The following is a 22,730-nucleotide window of genomic DNA, read 5'->3' on the forward strand; positions in this document are numbered from 1 at the left end:
ATTGGAAGTATCGGATCCATTCTCGGGGCTCAACGGTACAAATGAGTCCGTTACACTCCTGGTGCAGTCACATTAAAGCTTTTTTACCATTACCATTACTTGCATTTACAAGGTGTATCCAACATCTTATACTACTAGTGATAGACCAAGAATATCAAATAGCTTGCCCAAAAGTAGTTTCTAACCAAAATATCATGGGTAACTACTGAAATGATAGTGTGCCACAGTTGTAAAATCACCATACCACCACAGCTTACCTGTGGAGTTTTGTGGATTGCTGAAATGATGGCCACATTGACAGAGATCTCAGAAAGACATCCTCCAATGATAGCTATCAGATTGTTCTGGTTGTGACACTTGAAGTTGGGGACAAACCTATGTTGTGCAGAAAGCAGACTGAGGGTGGCCTTGTAGGTCATCCTTGCAGTGTAGTAGCTATTAAGAATGCTGAATCCCAGGGAGAGATTTGATAAAATGTTGGGACTCTCGTTGATCTCTTTTACAGCAAATGCCAAGGCCAGGATGTGCTGGTAGTTCTTTGGCACTGAACTGTAATGAAATTTAGAGTTGTTACAGCTGATAAATAAAACAATTGTGTCGGAAGCAATTAAAAGGTGTTCCTATTCTTCAGACCTGATCTTCAAGAATAAATGACCTGTAGAAAGGTCTCTGTGAATTGAAATCAGAGATGTTGTATGTACCCTTGTTAACTATGAAAATACTTTAATAAAACAACTATATATTAAAGAATGTGGTGTAACTTAGAAACCTTAGAAGATAATAGACATGATAAATAAAATATTTGAATTGAAGTGCTGAATTCTTAAAATGTTGATGGTTCATTCTAATTAATGAGCTTCTATGTGCACTTATTAAATTCACTCCCTTTGCCTAAAAACAACAAACAATAAGCCCAAGGTAGATAGTCCATATATAAGCTATGACATGCCTCCTAACTTTTTAAAGGAAATGCTGAGAAGAAGGGAGATGTAGAGCGAATTTTTTTTGGCCTTCTCTCCAACAATCTATTATTATTACTATTATATCACTCAATACAGTGGTACCTCAGGTTAAGTACTTAATTCGTTCTGGAGGTCTGTTCTTAACCTGAAACTGTTTTTAACCTGAAGCACCACTTTAGCTAATGGGGCCTCCCGCTGCCCACTGCACCGCCGCCATGCAATTTCTGTTCTCATCCTGAAGAAAAATTTCTTAACCCGAGGTAATATTTCTGGGTTAGCGGAGTCTGTAACCTGAAGCATATGTAACCCAAGGTACCACTGTAAATGCAAGAAGCTGAGAATCACTGTACCAAGATGAATATGGGTCAAGCAACTGATATGGTCCAAACATATAAAAGAATGAAGAAAAGAGAAAGAGGATAAAAAACTGAATTCTTACATTGGTTCATAAATCACAATCTGTGTAGGCTGTTTCATAAAAGAGAGGAGATCATAGAGGTAGAATACTTGAGAAACAATCTCACCAATGAGAAGGTCTCCTGACTGGTAAAATTTATGAGAAATGGGAAGGGGATCATCATATATGCTGCAATTAATGGAATCTTTCTTGCATACGGCATGACATAGTAGTGCTAGTAGCAACACAATGACCAACATGATCCTGTTGATAGAATACCTCTGCCAAATCCAGACTCCAAAGTTTTCCTCTACAGAATTTGACACAGTTTTTATCAGGATTGCTACAAACTGACTTGAATGGTGGATGATTCTGTTACTGCACTGATCTTAGGGAATTTGAGAACCACTGCAGGTAGTTAATAATGGCTCTTTTCCACCAGTGTCATTGAACTATGTATTTCCTTTGGTTGCCAACTGAATGATGTAACGAAGCTCTCACTTATATTAATGGGACATAAATTGTTGCAGAGTTGTCTGATTGATTTAAATGGGATCTAAGGTCAGCAAAATTCAGGATCAAATCATTTATTTCTTCACTCTTCATCTAATGGTGAAAAATGAAAATTTAGCAATGCTTTAGTGTGCAAAAGTGGGGTAGAATGATGTAGCCGTGTAAATCAGTTGTTGCAAAAGAATGTAAGGTGAATAGTTGATAAGCAGGTTCCATTTTTTGTGTGCGCGCTAACGAATACCTAGTCAGAATCTGGGATTAGGAAGATATGCTTGTCAAAGAGAAAGGTTGAGAAACAGAGATTTATTTAAGTATCACAGCAGAATCAAGTTTTGGTACTGTATACCTCTATATATATATATATATATATATATATATATATATATGAACTTAGACGAGAGTAACAGAACCCAGTTTTTACCTACATCCCATTCTGAACATAAGGGTTTTATAGCATTTTTCAGATGTGGATAGTTGATCTTGCTAATAGGCTCTGAATGTCAATTGTGCTAGAGGTTGCAAAAACCCATAATTTTGATAAAGTTAAGGATGATTATCACATCCCCAATGTGTTGGTGAAGTTGTATCATGCATGAGAAAACTACTAGGAATTCTCCTTATTAGAGTGATACAACTATTATCTTCTCCTTTTAGGTATAATTAGTAGTATGTGGCACTTCCCCAGCAGGTCCAAGCTGCCTGTGTCCAGATCTAGATATAAGTTTTTCCATGTATCTGCTATACATTTTGGAAAGTTGTTTGTTCACTGTACATTTGGGTGAGATATTCTAACCAATTTTTGCATAATGGTTCCTAAGATCAAGAAGCAGGTTTTCACCTATGTTTGGATACAGTTGGTGCCATTCTAAATCCTTTAAAAAGGCACTTGTTTTAACCACTGATTTCAAATCTGCAATAATTTGGGGACTTCTTTAAATAATTCCTGAGCGCCAAGAAATTTGATGTTTTTGAGGTTTTTTTTAAGAAGTGCAATGAAAAACCAGCACTTCTAGAATGGCCATATGTGTGGGTTTTCCTGTACATTTTCATGATTGCCAGAAATCCCCCCAGACGCTATAAGTGTTGGACGAATCATGGATATGTCTGGAAAACCCCAGAAGTATAGCAGTCAGAATATATATATATATATATATATATATATATATATATATATATAATGAAAATACATAAATAACAACGATACCGTATTGGTCCAAATATAAGCCGCTCCTTTAAAATTGGAAGGGGGGGGGAGAGATAAAATTAAAAATACCCGAATATAAGCCTCTCCATTCCTTGGTGCTCCTGGCTGCATAGTGGGGGTGGGGAGCTGAACTGGGTTGCCAGTGGCCTTTCCCCTTTCCTTGCTCTCTCCTTTCCTGGCCTTGGGGCAGATGACAGGAAACTATGCTTGGGTCGGCCACCGCTTTGCCGTGCTCCCGGTACTGTCTCCCCCACGCTCCTGGCTGCATACCATAAGGTTGCGAATGTAAGCCGCACTTACACTTTTCATGGTAGGAATTAGAGGAAAACGTGAGGCTCGTATTCAGGCCAATACAGTACTTTCAAATATACAACAATTGCTTATTAGAATGACTAGATTACTGATAATATTGGAGAGAATTATTCAAGCCTTTCAGAGGGTGTTACAAGTGTGTCCCTGGACTCACATGTATGAAGCCAGCACTCATGTATCTTCATATAGACACTGCTGAGAGGTTTAGGATCTTTTGCTGGCGTTACGACCTAAGTTAGGAATCCACCAAGATGCTGCTGCACAGTTAATCAAGAATTGTTTTGTTCAAATGTAAGGAATGTTAGCAAACCAAAGTGAGAAAGAAATGGAATGTTTCTGGCTAAACTCTGCAAACAGTACTATGAGAAGAGTTGTTTGCTTAAGCAAGTACCTATGACTGAATTATTACGACATCACTACAACCAGCATTTCCAACGAACTACATATGCAAGCAGAATAATGATATGCACTCATGTTCTTTTACTTTTTTTGCTGATTAGTTGTTCCCTGGTGTTCAGCTCAGGTCTGAATATAATAAGATAGCATTTAGAGGAAAAGATGCAAGCCAGTAACCCAGCACCAGAGGACAAGATGGAAAATATCTCCACAGCTACCATGTATTTTCATTTGGAGCTCAGATAGGTGGGAACAAAGGACAACCAAACACTGCAAAACACCGGCAAGCTGAAAGTGATAAATTTGGCCTCATTGAAACTGTCAGGTAACTTCCTGGCAAGGAAAGCCAAGGTGAAGCTGACAATGGCCAGCAAACACACATAGACTAAGCCACCATAAAACATGGCAACTGAACCCTCATTACATTCAAGTATGATTTCCCCATTCAGTGAGTGTACAGTGGTACCTCGGGTTTCATCCAAAGAGTACCAAGGCAAGCCTGAATAAAGGAGCAGAAAAGGACAATGTAATTTGCCAGCCTTTTTCCTATCCATTTCCACATCCTGGATCCTGGCTTGGTTGCCATGAATGCCAAAACTACAGTAATGGTTTTTGCCAAAACACTGGAAAGAGCCACAGAGAAGATGATGCTAAAAGTCATTTGTTGGAAAAGACAGGACAGCTTTCCAGGCTGTCCAATGAAGAGAAAGGAGCAGAGGAAACAAAGCAGGAGGGCGATGAGAAGGATGTAGTTGAGAGTCTGATTGTTGGCTTTGACTATCGGAGTGTTATTATACTTTATAAAAGATCAAGCTTTGTGATATGAGAGAAGGAAATAGCCAAGAATGCTAAGATAAGACAGGTAGCTTGGAACCTTGGGAAAGCATTGGATTTGGTCATTGTTGGAATGCTCATATTCTGGACATTTCACACAGGCATCCATATCTGAAATAAAAGACGGATCCTTTAAATATTTCAGATATTGATCAATATAGAACTAAAGCATTGGTTCTCAACCTGTTCTGGGTCATGGACGTCTTTGAGAATCTGATTATGGACCCCCTCCCCAGAAATGCACATTAATATTCTATATGCATTTGAAATCCATACAACAATTATTTAAGGCCAATTGAAAAACCTTTAAAATTCATAACCCCAACAATAATTTATCTGTGTACATTTAAATGTATTTCAATAAGTAATAATGAAGCTATCATTCACAAACTCTCATTAGAGAGTGAGATATGAGGTTGGGCCTGTGGCAATAAAAAGGAATTTTCCCTCCGTTTTCTGGGAGTAGTCGGGGTGAAGTGCAGGCTGAAATCAACAGGACCAATGAAAAAAGTTGTATTGTGCAAACATAATAATGTTAAATGAAATATTAAAAGCACAAAATAATTGAAAGGTCATGGGGGGGGGCAGAAATGGAGATGAAGAATGAAGGAGCAAAATGTTTTGAAAAATAAGTAGTAGTGTGGCCAAGAATTAAATACAGGTACAGTGGTTCCTGAACTTAATCCATTCCGGGAGTCCGTTTGGCTCCTGGAATCGTTTGAAAACCAGGACATGGCTTCTGATTGGTTTCAGGAGCTTCCTGCACTCAATCAGAAGCTGAGGAAGCCGCATCAGATGTATGGCTTCCAAAATACGTTTGCAAATCGGAACACTCAATTCCAGGTTTGCGGCGTTCAGGAACCAATTTGTTGGACAACAAAGGCGTTCAACTATGAAGGTACCATAGTATATTCCTCTAGGAGGTCAGTTTGCAGGGGCAAACAGAAGTATACCAGATCCATTCATTCATTTCATTGGCACTTATGAGGAAAGGCTTACTAATGCCTTGTGCCCAGCAATAGAATATAGAAGGCAAAATATTGACTAACCAATCCAAGCATTGCCAGCATGACATTTTCATCACACCCACAATAAATAAATGCAATATTCATTAAATATGTGTTATGGTAATTATGATCTGAACACATTACAAAAGTGTGTGTGTGTGTGTGTGTGTGTGTGTGTGTGTGAAAGAGAGAGAGAGAGAGAGAGAGAGAGAGAGAGAGAGAGGAGTAGGATGGTGTCTTACATAGGCTCGCCAATCACAATCTGTGAAGGCTGTTCCATGAAAGAGAGTGCATTATAGAGGAACACGACTTGAGAAACAATCCCACCAATGAAAAGATCTCCTGATTGGTAAAATTCATGAGGAATAGGGAGAGGATCATCACGTATGCTGCAGTTAAGGAAATGTGTCTTGCATACAGTATGACACAACAGTATAAGCAACAATGCCATCACCATCATGATCCTGTTGACAAAATGCCCCTTCCAAATGTAAGTTTCCATGGTGCCCTCTACTGCATTGGATAATGTTTCTAAAGCCAAAAAGTGGATATATAACCTAAGATAGATTATATAACAGAAGAATGATAGAGCCTTGCTGATACCTGGCCTAGTTCTGAAGGATACAAGGGTTTTATAGCTCTTTTTCAGAATCTTTTTTTGGTGTGTGTGTGTGTTGCTAGCATGTGCTGAATGTCAGTGGCATTAACAGGTATGATTATCATTTCCCCAATGTGTTGTTGACTTCTGAAGTTGTATCATGCATAACAAAAGTGCTAGAAGATTTTTTCTTCTTTCCACCTGAATCATAAACATGTTGTTTTGTCCTAAGTAGTCAGCGTTATGTAGCCTGGTAGATCCAGATCTGACCAGTGCTAGAGTTAAGTTCACCCACAGAGCATTCAGATTTCATTGGAGATTTTTAAGCAAATATTGGATGGCCACCTGTCAGGGATGCTTTAGTTGAGATTCCTGCAGTGAAGGGGTTGAACTAGATGACTCTTGGGGTCCCTTCCAACTTTGTAATTCCATGATTCTGTGATTGCTTTCCCCAAACATCCTAAGCTCTACAAATAGTTTCATATAGATGCTAAATAGCATTATGAACAAAACAGTGGCTTGTGATACATCACAACACTGGACGCTGAAGCATAGCACTCAATACATAAATAAAGTCATATGTGTTGGTGAAAATAACATACAAAGGCATTCTATTGGGGTAAATTTCTTGTAAAAGATTTTTAGGGGGAAATTACATTGCAATAAGTATATTAGAAGAAACTTACACAAAATGCTGCTGAATTCTCTGGAGAAGGTTTGATAGCAACTCATATTTGACAGAGAATCACACCTCATCTGACTACAGCATCTAACTTGCTGTTTGGTCTATCAACAAGTCTTAAGCTTGTGCTGCATAAGAATAGTGTATCAACTAGTGCTAGATTATGAAACTAGGATGCATATATTGAAGTGTTTTACTACATATAAGTGTATTAACAAATGTGAGAGTGAATAAAACATTGAAAGGACATTCTTTGTCTGCCATCTCTTGGATCTATGAAAAAGAGTAATGGTGCTGACTTGGGGCTGCATAATAACTCTTAGTACAATCACTGTGCTCTAAACCACTGAGCCTCTTGGGCTTGCTGATCAGAAGGTCGGCAGTTTGAGGCCCCGTGACGGGGTGATCTCCAGTTGCTTTGTCCCAGCTACTGCCAACCTAGCAGTTCAAAAGGTACCACTGCAATGAGAAGGTAACAGCGTTTCCGTTGGCCAGAAGTGGCTAAGTCATGCTGGCCACATGACCCGGAAAGGTGTCTGTGGACAAATGCTGGCTTCCTCGATCTGAAGCAAGATGCCCGTTGCAACCCCACAGTTGCCTTTGACTGGACTTAACCTTCCAGGGGTCTTTCACCTTTATTACCTTTACATACCAACCATAAAAATATGCATAGATTGAAAAGCCAACATCAATAACAGTTGGTGGCTGTTGACTCTTAAGAAGGGTGATTAATCTGAGTTATATTCTAAGTGTGTCAGCTTGTTTGGGCAGGGGTAGATATATGGAATATATATTCCATATATATGGATATATTCTGCGCATGTTCTTGACACAACAATAGTGCATTATTTGTATACTTATTCTTATTAAAACCGTCAGGTAACTTTTTGGCTAGGACAGCCAGAATGAAACTCACAACAGCCATAAAACCCATATAACCCAAGACAGGATTAAACACGGCAGCTGAACCCTCATTGCATTCAAATATGAATTAACCATTCAGTGACTATGTCTGTATCTGGGAATGGAAGGGAAGTACTTAACTAAAGAGTACAGATGCCAGCTTAACAAGGTCCATACACAAGGTCCAGGTAAGGGAGTCTGCTGAACTACTCCTGACGGGGCCACCAGACACTCGTTGCTTCTTTATGGGTTTCTCCTCCCTCCCCTGGCTCAATGTTTCCAAGGATCCTGTCTTCCTACTCCCAATTCAGGCTCAGCAGCAGCAGCAGCAACTCCAGCCCCCTCCCACTCGACATAGGCAGGTAGGCAGAGCCATAACTAGGTGATCTTGTGCCCCTGGCAGAACCATCCAGATTGCGCCACCTAGCCATGGAGAAATATGCTCTTCTTTCCACCTCTCCTTGAACTCCAACCCCTCCACCCATTCAATTCACCTTCTATTTAAAGCCATTTCTTATGAGGCAATAATCAATATTTATATTTAAGGATATATTTTGAAGCCAATTTTGTGCCCCCCCATCGCCTGCGCTCCATGGTGGGGGCCCACCTTGCCACCCCCTAGCTATGGCCCTGCAGGTAGGCAGGTAGTTTCCTTCCTCCTCCTCTTTCCCTTTCCTTCCTACTGCTGGAATTGCTGGGAAATCACCACAGACCAGCAGCCAGTTGCTTACATACAGGCACTGGTCCATAAACCACCATTTTCAGTAGCATTTTTCCAACAGAGAGAGAAAATAACAATATATCATTACCTTCAGACCCTATTTTATATTTATTCATGGAAATATCAGTCATAATTCTGTTTGGCTGATGTATGAAGAGAATAAATATGCAACTTCACCTTGTGGAGATCAATTTTCAGGACTTCCGCTTGAGGCGCCATGGAAGATGACCCACAATACCATCTCTCCAGCTCCCACAAGGCAATTTAGAGGCTGAGATGGGAGTAATCAGCCTCCCAAATTCTTCCCGGTGTAAGGGAAGATGCAGTCTCATCTGTGGATGCCCAATAAACCACCCCCAAGTTCGTAAAGAAGGAGGGGGTGGGGCACTGGATGGAAAGCCCCCGAAGGAGTTCAGATCTCCTGGACGCGAGCGCACCAAGTTCCATTTCTTAAGATTGAAAATTGGATTTAAGTTTTGGACATGCGTCAAGTGAAGAGGGGGAAATTAATCTGCCAATTAAGCCAGCCACTGAGGTGCCAAGAGTGATGGAGAGGAAGAAAGAATAACATCTAAGAATAACATCTAAGCCGCTACGTTGAAAAGGAATGGAAAAGGAGGGGAGGTAAAGCTTTCCCCCCCTACTATTTATTACAATTCTTGACAAACCCCCCCCCCAGAAGAACAGTTTACATTATTTATACCAAGTGAGATGGGAAAAAATAAACTGTGTGAAAATAACAATACTATATAACTAAAGCTTTTGTTTTTCGAAACACTTGGAAGACGATAGAAGACTCTCTAAATATTTCCAGTTACAGAAAGGTAGCCGTGTTGGTCTGCCATAGTCAAAACAATTCCCCCCCCCTTCCAGTAGCACCTTAAAGACCAACTAAGTTAGTTCTTGGTATGAGCTTTTGTGTGCATGCACACTTCTTCAGATACTGACTTCAGATGACTTCGTATCTGAAGAAGTGTGCATGCACACGAAAGCTCATACCAAGAACTAACTTAGTTGGTCTTTAAGGTGCTACTGGAAGGAATTTTTTGTTTTTTGTTTTCTCTAAATATTGATATTAGAAAAAAGCAGGATCTCGTTAGCCGCTGGAGAGACTTCAAAAAACATTGGAAAGACCAAGCTGCAGAGATAAATAGTCATAGGGGGAGGTGAGCTCTTAATTTGTTATGCCTAGATTTGATTTCATCGGAATTGAGAGAAAATGGGGTCTGCCAGCAGCAAAATGACTTTTGGATTGATTCGGCAGAAACGCCAGCGTGTGATTATATACTGCAAACAATAGGCTTACCAGCTGCAATAATAGGAGAGTCAAGCATACAAATTTCACACAGAAGCACATCATTGCTTACTTTAACTCGCCTGTGGAAACAACTCAGAGGCCATGAAAGAAGGAAGGGTAACAACAGGAAGATTTAAAGGAACTATTGGAAACTCAAGGTAGTAGAGATATAAGATGATCAGAGCCCCACTGAACGTGAAGCATGGGAAGTCCCAATAAAATTTTAGTTTGGCGGAATATTTGGACTATATGATGTATTTGTATAATTTGGAATATTTAATGTGATCTGATTGGATTGTTAAAATGGAAAATTTAATAAAAATTAGTTTTTTTAAAGAAATAGATTAATTTTCAGGTCAAGAAAGCTTTAGAAAGGATGTTTCTCGGTGTATTTAACCTCTGTGAAGTACTGTATGTGTCGGTCATTATACTATTCATTCTACCATTCAGATTGGATACTTGAAAGGGAGGGGAGGGAAGTTCCATCTGTTTTTAATTCTCATATTACTTAGTCTTTTCCTGATTTTAGTTGCTCCCTGTTATTCAAGTCAGCCCTGAACAAAAGAATATAGCATTTAGGGGAAAAGATGCAAAGCAGTAACCCAGCACTGGAGGATAAGATAGAGAAGATCTCCACAGCCACCATGTATTTTCCTTTGGTGCTCAGGTAGGCTGGAACAAAGGACAACCAAACACTGCAGAACACCATCATGCTGAAAGTGATAAATTTGGCTTCATTGAAAGTGTCTGGCAACCTCCTAGCAAGGTATGCCACCGTGAAGCTGACAATGGCCAGGAAGCACATATAGCCCAAGACACTATAAAACATGACAGTTGAGCCTTCATTACACTCTGCTATGATTTCCCCATTCACGGAGTACATGTCTGTATCTGCGTATGGGGGAGAAATACTCAACCAAAGGGTGCAAATTCCTGCTTGAATAAAGGAGCCTGAAAACATGATAGAGTTTGTCAGCTTTTTCCCCATCCATTTTCTCATTCTAGATCCTGGTCTAGTAGCCATAAATGCCAGGACTACAGTGATGGTTTTAGCTAACAAGCAGGAAAGAGCAATAGAAAATATGATGCCAAAAGTTGTTTGTCTAAGTAAGCAAATTAGCTGTCCAGGTTTTCCAATAAAAAGCAAGCAGCAGAGGAAACACAGTAGGAGGGATACGAGAAGAATGTAGGTGACACTTCGGTTGTTGGCTTTGACGATGGGTGTGTTCTGGTGCTTCACAAATATTATTATCACCAAAGCTGTGATCAGAGCAAGAGCAAGAGCAGACAAAGCTAAAGTCATTCCTAAAGGTTCCTCGTATGAAAGGTAGGTTATGACTTTGGGAATGCATTGGTTCTGGTGGAAGTTTGAGTATTGATCTTCTGGACATTCGGTGCAGGCATCCATATCTAGAATAAAATTATAAAAAATTGGATACTTTTATAGTCATTGTTGGAGCTGCATTAAATCTCTCCTCATTTCCAATTTCATTAGCCAAGGGTTGTCATTCATCTGCAAACTCCTCACATGCGAAGACTATCCATCTTTGCTTTTAAGCAAAGAACAGTTCCATCAGATGTGAGATATCAGCAAAGAAGGTGTTTTGAGGTATATGGCACATTATTCCACAGATCCTAGTCCAGAACTGGGGGGAAGCTATGCCAGCCCTGGAAGAACTAGCAAAAAGCATAAAACTAATTTAAAAAGTCACAGCCACCTTCCACCCTAATGAGCATGATGTTATAACACTGGTCTTAAAGATCTACGTTGGCTCCCAGTACATTTCTGATCACAATTCAGGTCCTCTATATAGGAATATGTATATATTCAGGCCATCTTCATCCCAGACAATAATGTCCAGCTCCGAGGGCCTTCTGGTTAGTCACGGAGCTTCATGCTCCGTCACCAGGGGGCGGGGCTGGTGCGCATCCTGGGGCGGGGTTTGCTGCCCGCAAGGGTGTGGAACCCAGCGCCGGGTAGGGGGCAGCTGCGATGTCACTTACTGGGATCGCGCTGCCGGGGGCTGTGCGTTCCACCCGCACTCCTCTTCCTCTGCCAGTGCTTCTGGTGGTTCCCTCACTGCTACAAATGAAGTCATAGGGAACCAGGCAGAGGGTTTTCTTGGTGGTGGCACCTGCCCTGTGCAATGTCATCTCATCAGATGTCAAACAGTTAAACAACTTTGCAACTTTTCAAAGACGTCTGTTGGTGGCGGGGGCAAACCAGTCAGATGGACGGGGTATAAGTAATAAATAAATAAATAAATAAAATCATTCTATTGTTTCACATGTTTTACTTATTTGAAAAAATTAATTGAGATTAATAGGTTCTCAGATCATGTAATTTCAGTTTCTCAATATACATATCTTTTTTGTTTTTGTTTTTGCTTTATATCTATTTTTCTATGGTGGGGTTAATAAAAATGGAATAAGTAATGTGTATTGAATTTTTTTGTTATATATATCATTGGAAAATTATAATGAAGATGAATTTTTGAAAATTCAGCTTCCCTTGATGTGATGTGTCTCACAATAAAGTTCTGTAGTGAAATATAGAATAAGAGATGTTACTTCCAATACCAATAGTTAGCAAATATAAATAAGAAAACCGATTTGGTGTCCTTCTAAGGCCCTGGCCAGAATTGCTGATGTCAGAACATGAAAGACTAAATAGTAACTTGTTTTACTACATGTCTTAAATTTGGACTGGGCTACTTCTGAAAAGGAATTGTTTACATTGTTGGTGGAAAGTGTACTGCATATGGAATATTTTCAGCATTCAAACAAGATAATGCACAATTTAAGCATGATTGTTTCCCCCATTTAAAGCCATATGGTGGGTTTTAATGTAGCACTCTGTGGAACAAGCACATGGTGAATGAGGTCCACGCATGCACTGGTAATCCCCCCCCCATCCTCTCCCTATTCTCCATGAACTCCATAATTATTCCCTGGAGCCTTGTGGGAAACCCAGAATGGGTTTAGGTGCTGCAGGGGGAAAACAGCAGGGAAGTTCCATTGCATGCGCAGGCCTTGTTCTGCACGCACAACAACTTAGCTGAATACCAAATATAGTCACATCAGTCTTGCTGGATAATTGTGGAATTCATTCTGCACTTATTAATTTTCAATTTATTACTCACCCTTTACCAACAGATCCCAACAGATGCAACATTTTAAAACTGTACATTAAAAACAGTTATGATACTGTTAAAATAATTAGTGTTACAGGAATGTCCTGAAAACACCTACCTTAAGTGTCAAAGGCACATTGACCTCTGTGACAACCATATCTCCTACCTGTCTGGTTAGAAATCTTCCCTTCTGGACAAGGAACACATTCATAACAGCAAAAAGGTTCCCCTTCCTTCTTTTTCCTACTGTATCCAGGACGGCACTTGTCATTACACAGAGAAGTGGGAAGAATCTATAAATAAATGTCCAATTTTATCATTTTCGTTACAATTCGCATTTCATTGAATATCACCACACATTGAATAATAGACTTATCTTTCCCCCTTCCATGTATCCATTTATTTATCAATTAAGACTACATATTCTAATTCTTCTTTTATTCAATTATTCCCCCACTATAATTTTAATAATTTAAACTGCTACATTTAGATTAATCCTGCTAACACTTTATCTTGCTTTGCATAATTCTTGAGGGATTCTGTAAACATTTTCCACTTTTTCTTAAACACGCCATCTTGCTGATTTCTTATTCTGTTGGTTAAATTTGCCAATACTGCATATTCCAATAATTGTATCTGCCACTCCTCCTTTGTTGGGTTCATTCTCTCTTTCTATTTCTGAGCATATACCTCAGACTGCTGTAATTGCTTAAAGAAATTCTGCAGTTCTGCGAGGACTTCTGTTCCTAATATACCTTGTAAGAAGGTTTCTGGTCTTTTTATAACATTTTTTGATTTCATTATATATCACCTCCCAGAATTCCCGCAGAATTCTACATGTCCACCACATATGATAAAAAGTACCCTCCCTTTCTTGACACGTGCAACAGGTACTTGATTCTGATTTATACATTTTCGCTAATTTACTCGGCATAAAATACAGCCTATATATAATCTTCATGAAGTTTTCTTTCAACGTATCACAATCTGTAAATTTTAAATCCTTACTCCACTATTTTTCCAACACACTTAATTCTATACTTTGTCCTATATCTCTTTTCCAGTGAATCATGGCTGACCCATGGTTTCATGCCTGGTTATGAGGAGAAGTACAGGGGACATGTCAATGGCTTTTGATGCCGTTGACCATGGTATCCTTCTGAGTTGACGTAATGGACTCTACTTCTCTGTAACATCTGAAACAAGGGGGGCTGTAGACCTGGTGTCTATGTGGGGAATCCCTTGAGGCTGGTCAAGAGGCTGAAGCTGATGCAAATTACAGTTGCTTGACTGCTTACTGGGACACAGTATTGGCAACCAGTCACACCACTGCTGAGAGAATGGCACTGGCTACCAATTTGCTGCTGGCCCATGATTAAGGTGCTGGTCTTCTTCTGATGCCCACAGATGACTTTGAAGGGTTTGTGAAAGTGATCAAATGATTAGCTCTCCTGAAAGTGATTCTGAAAGAGACATAGACTTGAATTCCCTAGTAGGAAAATACAATGCTGTGATATTGCTGGTTCTATTCCCATTGGGGCATGGGGAGATTTGATGGGGAATGATATCCCCATATATTTTCCTGCTCATATTTTATAAAATTACTACCTGAAGACAGTGAGTAAGCAGCTTACTCCAGAGCCATCTTAGTTTTAATGTTCCATTTTTTGAATCCCCCTTCCTAAGTAGTTCTGCTGCCAACCATTTACTTTTTTGCTGGCAGTTGAAAACACTCTTCTTTCAGAAGTCCAGCTGCTAAGGATTTATTCTTTGCCTTTTTTATTTTCTGTCTACAATTAATTTATTAGTTCTTGTTTTATTTCTGTATTATGAATGTTGCATTTGATTGATTTGCTGATGTTTTATCTGTAACCATCCCTGGGATCATGGGAGGAAGGATGGGAAATCAATGGAAATACTATACACCTGAAATTAGGGCTATGAACCAATTTCTTATGCTTACTGTGACTATATGAACAGATTAGCCTTACATTACAAGCATTTCCTGAGTCTCCAGTGACCCTCTTTAAATGAAACCAACCCAGGGTACATGTTGTAAGTCTTGAAACCTTTTGCTGATTGCAGAATGGGGTGCACTAATTGGAGTGTATGTAACAATATTGAAAAAAAGTCGTCAGGCACATTTGAAAAATCCATTTCCAGTTATTTGGAAGAAAAAGATTTACAAGTCTTCCTAGCTCACCTGGTTAAATGTTCTATGCCACACAATGCGTTCATCCTGAATGGTTAACTCCTTGCCTGGAGGAGCGTGAAGATCCAGCCTTCCAATTTTGACTCTACCAAAAGATTGATTTGGAAACATTACCCAGTTGGTCACATCAAATCCTGCCATTATCTCTCCATGTTCGTTAAGCTGTATTGTCTCTCCAGCACTGTTGTTGAATGTGAGATTTCTTAGAAAGGGATGGAGCTACATTTAAAAAATATAGAAAGGGGTAAAATGTTTGAATCCTCAGAGTGGTGAATACAACCATAATTTTCAGAGAGGTGTGCACTAGTTGTGTGTGTGTAGCCAGTCCAGACATTTTATGAAATAAGAAACCCTTAATTTAGTTTCACCTTTAAAAAATCATTCTAAAGTTAATATGTAAAATACTACATAATATTGGTAGTTTTGTTTAAAAACAGTGACTGCACCCACTGCAGGTCATCAGCATAGCATAAGAAGTTTGGTCTTTGAGGAACAGCCTGTCACACCTGAGTATTAGTTATTTTTCAGGTAGGCAGCTTGGCCTCTGGCAGCTAACTCATTAGAAGTCATCACTTCTGCATACTTGGAGGTGGCTCAGCCTCCACCTGATTCAGTAGAAGGGGCAAAAACCTGTATATCCCTCTTAGGATCCATCACACAAAACAACAATAGGTTCAAAAGTATCCAAATGTATCAATGAAAGATGGTGTGGCAGCAAGACACATTTCCACCAAGCCAAAGGAGCTTGGGAAGAGACAAATGAATAATTTTCAAGTGCAGGCAAAAACTCAACATGATGAGGATGCTTTCTAATAAAACATGAAAAGGTAAAAAATTCCTCCTGTTTCTTTCTTTAAAAAAGTGTTCCTGGTATATTAGCCAGCAGTGAAGATGTGATCAGCAGCCCTGAAGAATGCAGAATTGTAGACTCAACCTATACATAGGGTCTATCAGGGAGGTCAGTAGGGGAAGAGAACCTGACCAAAATTTGCTCATTTAGGAGGTATGACATAAAAGTGGATGATTTATTAGTGAAAGTGCTATGTATAACACAGCAAACAGGGAAGCCAGCCATTCTCACCAAGCTATTTGATAGGAAAGAAAAAGCCTTGAATGTAAGATCTGTTTATGTACATGAGATTTTAATAAATTTTTTTACACAGCTGTGGAATAATATGGTATTCTAGGCCACCCAAGAGCAGAAAATACTGTGCTGTGGGTAAAATTACCTCCCATGGCTGCAGATTCTGCAAATCCACTCTAGCCACCTGTGATTTGGGTTTGAATCTAGATTGATAAATAGCATGTAGAGCATGTGCCACTGCATGAGGAACATTGTACACAGCATAGCTGCTGCCAGTCATGCTCATTTCAAAGATTTGTAATGGAAGACTCTCCAATTTCTCCTCCTCAGTGCAACGTTTCTTAGGCTCTTCACCCACATTATTATTTTTCAATGAGCAATTGAAGGTTTTTTCCCAGAAATCCTTGATCAAAGCATTTTGCTTTTCCTCAAAAGGATTTAGATTCTGAAGAAATGTCCTGAATCCCAGGGGTTCATTTGAGTGTATAGATACAGATAAGGCACCTTGTAAATGGTGCATATTCCACCTCCTTTCATTGGTGGTTTTGAAATCCCAATGAGTTGTCACAAGCCATACTTTACCTATAGAAAGTTGTGCCATATGAAGATACCCGATCAAAATGTCCATCAAAATGGAACTACCATAGACCACAAAAACATTGGCTTTGCTTGTCATGACAATTGAAATTTTCTTAAATTCACTAAGGAGCAAATCCATCATTCCTTCAGCATAAGCCAATGGCCATATCCTATGTATAAAATCAACACAGATGTAATTCAGGGTAAGCTGGGGAACTAATGCTTCCAATAAAATTTCTCCTGTAATGTATTTCATAGTAAAGAGACCAATCCATGTCCACTTGAAATGCAAAAGTAACTTGACCAATCCATTGTACTCATGGACATCATTAGGGACCATCTGGTACAGGGAATGGTACTGCCTTCTTTCAGTCACCCTTGAGTCAAGACAATTATAGGTGAACTAAAAGCAAACACATGATACGAAAAGCACAGAAAATGTGTGGATTAAGGGTATGCATTGCTAATATGGATTACTTATGTCCACAGCCACTACTTTGGGTTAAATGAATATTTCATTTACCAGGGAAAAATAATGATAGCATCTTCAGATGAAGGACAGTATACAAATTTAATTACTACTACCACTACTACTACTACTACTACTACTACTACTACTACTACCACCAACAACAACAGCAGCAGCAGCAGCAGCAGCAGCAGCAGATGCATAGCAGGATATATTTCGATGACTTTCTCATTAGAAGCAATGGGTTAGATGCATTCTTAAACTAGTTTCACTTAGTTCATATCAATGGATATTTCAAGCCAAGGCAATCTTGATGCATTTAATTTGAAATGATCTAAATAAACATAATTTAGGGTGTAACCCACTGGTTCCTGGAAAGGTGTCTCAGTAGTCATAGGGTTTGTCTAATATTCTTCTCCAAAGAAGTGCAGGAGCTCAAGCTGCAGAGAGGGAAAAATGCCCCTCCAAGCCCCCTCTCTGCTTATCACTAAGACTAAAACTCATACAGACCAACAAACTTTGAGGCAGACTGCAGCAGAACTGAACAGGCCTACTGCTCAGTGTCTCTAACTCAAAAAGACTGTTATTAATTGACATAACTGTACCAACTTACACAACTGCCTCCTGCACAAGTTATATGACCTCACAAGATTCTTTCTTAGAATGTTGCAGCCCTTGTGAGTATTAACCCTTTACTTAGCATTTTGGATGCTCATATCTCACACAATTTCAGTACTATCCTAAAAAAACACCCACCTGAGGAATCTTGTACATGCTTATAATAGTGGCCATATTGAAGGAGAGCTCAGTGAACTTTGTCCCAAGAATGGCCATCAATTTGTTCTGGCGATCACATCTATAATTTGGAGCTGAAATATGCCGTGGAGAAAGTAGGTCCAGTGAGAGCTTAGAAGTAACTACAACCCTGTGCATGCTATCATAGATTCGGAAGCCCAACGTGATGTTAGGCAAAATATGGTGATTTTTGTTTATCTCCTCTACAGCAAATACCATGGCAAGAACCTCCTGGTAGTTTTTTGGTACCACACTGCAATTCAAATTGGGGGGGAGGGCAAAAAAGCACACAGATTATTATTTCTCATATTTTTTATCACCTCCATGAAATATAACAGGCTGAACTACTTATTTATTAGCAACAATCTTCTACATCTGTTAGGAAATATCTGCTGTGCACAGAATTTTTTCTGCATTACAAATTGCAGTGTAATGTGTCCTTTACTGCAAATCCATTGCAACATGGCCTTTGTAAGGATTTTTGGATAGATTTATAGTCTTTTGAACAATACTTGTGTCCATGTATCTTATTTCATCATAAAGCAGGGGACGGGGCCTCAACTCACAACACTGTAAACTTGTGCTATATTCTTTTATTTGCTCTATTTACACAAATGAATCTGGAGCAAAAACAGATTTAAAGAAGCACTGCACCAAGGCAGCCCTTCTGCTCTCTAAAATCAGCTGTCCAGAGAGAAATTGCATAAGCATATCATATGAAACACTAGATTTATCAAATTAGTAGACTGCAAAAAAGTAACAGTAGAATTAAGTGATAAAATATGCACCAAGTTTGCATCTACTAAAAAATAAACAAACCCACCTATGCTGAAAGTGCAGCTAATAAAAGTTCAGAAGTACCAACATATGATTTACATCTCACATTTCAGATTATAAGAGAGGAAAAGACCTCTTGTTGCTTCATTATCTGTTCTTAATTCATGTGAGATAAAAAATATTAATTCTACAGAGAGGAAAAAGAGGGTGACTTACATGAGTTCCTTCTGGGGTGCTGAAGAGGACGGTTCAGATGAAATTGTAGGGAAGTGCATCATGTAAAACCGAGAAGCAATAAACCCAATGACAAGATTTCCTGGCTGAGAAAACTCCTGTGAAGTGAAGTAGGTGTTACTTACTTTGCATAGGTCAAAACGCATCTTCAGGCTGGAAAGAATTGAATGGCTCTTGCTCACAATATGAGGGGAAAAAACAAGCAGCAGTATCAATAACATCAGCATTTTGGGGACAAGAAATTACTTCCAGACACACCTCACTGTTTTCTTCTTATACTCTTATAAGTACTTCTATTGTTGTGGTTTATTTTCTCAAGGCCTTGAACATACATTTTCTGGAGTTTGTTTAGCAGGGCAATTATGTGTCCTTAATCATAGGGGTGATAATCATCTCCCCATCTGCAGACATTGCTGTCTCTGCTACATACAGAAAAACAACTGGAAAAACAGTGGGAGTTGAACAGTCTGGTAAACTTGTATGGCATACCCAGCAAGTGTCTCAGAAAAATTGGGGCATCCCAATTTTTATCATGAGAGACCAGTGGCATTTTTGGTCACCAAGGCCTTGCATGATTTTGCACCACAATTTTCCCTCTCAAAATCCCCCACTTTTTAAAGGGTTGGGGTCGTGCAATCTTGCACGGTGCCCGCAAACACACATTTTTGGGCACCATTCCTTGGGGAAATTGTCTTGCAAAATCATGTGAGATCATGACAACCAAAACCACTGCCATTCATTCCTGAGAAAATAATGGGAATATGTTATTCAATAAGATTTTTCCTGGATTTTGCTATCACTGTGTTGGAGGGTATGGTATTATATTTTCCCAAAATCAAAGTAGAATCATTCACTTGTACTTAGTTCAATGTGGTTTCTATTCTCTTGGAAAGAGAGAAAAGCGATTTCTAACCTTCAGAGGAAGTGGAGTAGCGGGTTTCACGGCCCCACTACGTGCGCGGCAGCTGGAACCCAGCCCCCTCATGATTGAGGGGATTCCCGGCCATGTCACTTCCTGGCCAGCCAATCGGCTGGCTCTGGCGGTGTGGCCTGCCCGATTTGAACCAGGACGCAGCCGGGTATCTCCCTCTTTGCTGCCTGCCAGCTGTTGCTGCTTTTCCCACCCTCCCACTCTATAAGGTTTTCGTTCCTTGACCTTGCTATGGATCTTGGTTGGTCGCCGTTGAGGGGCCTGGCAAATTGGCACCAGCAACTTGGTTTTTGCCTACCTCATAGCAAATCATCACAACTTTCTTGATATTGGTGGTTATGCATTGGTATTGCTCTGTAGATGGAAGAGGGGAGGTAGCGCCATCACCTGCCCCATATATTGATAAAGGATTCCGGGGGGCGTGGCCCTGTCCAAAGCCTATGGATGTGATGGCCTAAGGCACGCCCCCAATTGGTGACCCTGGGGGAGTTCCTAGTTGATGTGCATCAGCAGGACTTCCCCTACTGGTGGTTAACCCTTCCTGGACTTCAAGCGGATGGGCTGAAGTTGGATATAGTCTGTTAGGACCAATGCCTAAGCCAATACAGCTCATCACCTGTAACCAATAAAGTTGTGGCCTTATTTAGCCCATTAATCTTAATAATTCTGTCCTGTGTCATTATTTCCTCTGGGGGACGGGAACTCGCCACACAACTTAATAACATGAATAATATGCACAAATTCTAATGAATGTAAGTTGAAAAAGAACTCTGGCATGTTATTTTCCTCCCTCTATGAACATAAAATAATACATGATAATGACTTGTCTTTGTATTAACATATATGCAGGTGGAGCAGGTATCACTTTGATTCTACCACAATTCAACCAGTCTCTTATGCAAGTGGTTTATTTGCTGTGCTCCTTCACATACTGTATAAAAAGATGTGTCAGAATCATGTTGAGGTGACTTGAGACCGAGTTACTTTAAGGCAAGGCAAGGCCCTTGAACAGAGCGCTGGATGAGTTTTTTCTTAAATGATATAGTTTGTCCAATGGAAATAGAAAAAGAGAATAGTTACAAAATGACTTCCCCCTTGAACATGGGGATCTTGATTCTGCAATAAGCATGTCAGATTAAGTTTTGCTGAAACCTTGAAGCTGTATTAATTTCTGGGAGGTAGGAGATGCAGAAAAGGACCCTTTGTAGAACAAAAATGGATCAGTCTGGTTAAATAAACAACATGTGATGTTTATGATAGAAGTACTATGTTCCCTTTGCAGCCATTTTATCCATCTATATTCACAACAGCAGCATGAGATCAGTTAAGCTGATTGATGGTGACTGACTTAAGGCAGCAATGAGATAAATCAATGATGTGTTAAAATGCACATGCTCAGAATATTTTCCTTGTGTTTATCCAGGTTGGAAAAATAATTGTTTGCTGAGAGCTGTGAAACTGCATGTGTGCATATCTAGTCCATTCACCTAAAAGAGTAACTTGGGAAAGATTCAGAATAGTAGAATGTAATAATAATAAGGATGGAATTACTTTCCAGCATGGAAAGATACATTTGTGGCATGATAGAAGTATATAGAATTATGCATGTTATGGAGAAAGTAGATACACTTTCTTCTACTCTCATGACACTAGAAATCAGGTACATCCAATGAAGGTGAATGTTAGAAGATTTATACACAGAATTACTTTTTTTACATAGTTAATCTATGAGAGTTGCTCTTTCAAGAGACAGTGATGGTGAACAAATTGAATGGCTTTAAAAGAAGACTGAGTAAACTCACAGAGGATAAGGCCATCAGTGGTGATTGATCCTCATCACTATGTTCTACTGTCAGAGGGAGTATGCTTCTGATTCTAAATAAAAAATGCAGGAGGGGTGAATGCTGTTCAGCGCAGATCCTTCTTCTATGCTTCCCATAGGCAACTGACTGCCCATAGTGAGAATAGGATTATGGACTAGAAGGGCCAATGTCCTGTTCCAGCAAACTCTTCTTATGTTAAAATTTGTTTATAGATGGACAAACTTCTTGAACATGCTGTTAGCTCAGCTTGTTTTCTTATGAATATCAGTCAATTCAATACATACTTCTTGCAGGTATTGTTCATATCACCTGGCTTATGGGGTTAGAATAACTTTCAAGCAGACACTTTTTTGGAATACTTTTATAGGAGATCTAAATGAAAAGCTTTGTTATAATGAATAAGAATCATTAATAAAACTATAATATTTAATTCTAGAATCCTTTTTATGAGGAAACTTCCTTTCCTGTGACTGTCCATTTAATTCAAAAGTACTTATTTCTAAGAAGTAATTTATTTTGCATTTTGAATAACTCATTGGGATTTATTTCTGTGTCAAGAGGTTTCACGTATATTACCCCTTAAGAAAAAGGAAAGCCATATAGTTATTCTACACAGACAATTCAGGCTGAGTATTCTAAAGGGGAAAAATGGTTCTCACCTGTATAATTCTTATATTTTTTAGTATTTTAATTTTATATGTTCCCTCTTGTTCAACTCAGGCCTGAACAAAATGATATAGTGTTTAGGGGGAAAGATGTAAACCAGTAAGCCAGCACTGGAGAATAACATAGAGAAGATCTCCACAGCCACCATATTTGTTCCTTTGGTGCTCAGGTAGGCAGGAACAAAGGACAACCAAACACTG

At 39.4% G+C, this 22,730-nt stretch overlaps 2 protein-coding genes across 11 annotated transcripts in view; both read right to left on the reverse strand.

Annotated features, from left to right (window-relative positions):
- Window positions 1-19,377, reverse strand: part of LOC128399573 (vomeronasal type-2 receptor 26-like) — a 33,635-nt gene extending 14,258 nt beyond the window's left edge. For 4 of the 10 annotated variants that reach the window (XM_053361169.1, XM_053361170.1, XM_053361166.1 and 1 more), the window contains exons 1-2: window positions 15,164-15,313; window positions 13,127-13,253 (exon numbers count right to left, since the gene is read on the reverse strand). In XM_053361169.1, coding sequence (XP_053217144.1) covers window positions 13,127-13,253; window positions 15,164-15,198 — 162 coding nt within the window. In that variant the 5' untranslated portion in view covers window positions 15,199-15,313. The other 6 variants (XM_053361168.1, XM_053361172.1, XM_053361171.1 and 3 more) reach the window with 6 other exon arrangements.
- On the reverse strand, window positions 16,315-17,175 carry LOC128399574 (extracellular calcium-sensing receptor-like). The gene has a single exon (XM_053361173.1). It carries the CDS (start codon window positions 17,173-17,175, stop codon window positions 16,315-16,317), a length of 861 nt encoding a protein of 286 aa, XP_053217148.1.
- Window positions 19,378-22,730: the final 3,353 nt, after the last annotated feature.

This window comes from Podarcis raffonei, chromosome 13 (assembly GCF_027172205.1).
Source record: "Podarcis raffonei isolate rPodRaf1 chromosome 13, rPodRaf1.pri, whole genome shotgun sequence".
NCBI lineage: Eukaryota > Metazoa > Chordata > Lepidosauria > Squamata > Lacertidae > Podarcis > Podarcis raffonei.

What these genes read in the sequence shown, in the direction of transcription:
- LOC128399574 (XM_053361173.1), bottom strand. Translation starts at nt 17,175, where the DNA reads ATGGTCCCTAATGATGTCCATGAGTACAATGGATTGGTCAAGTTACTT.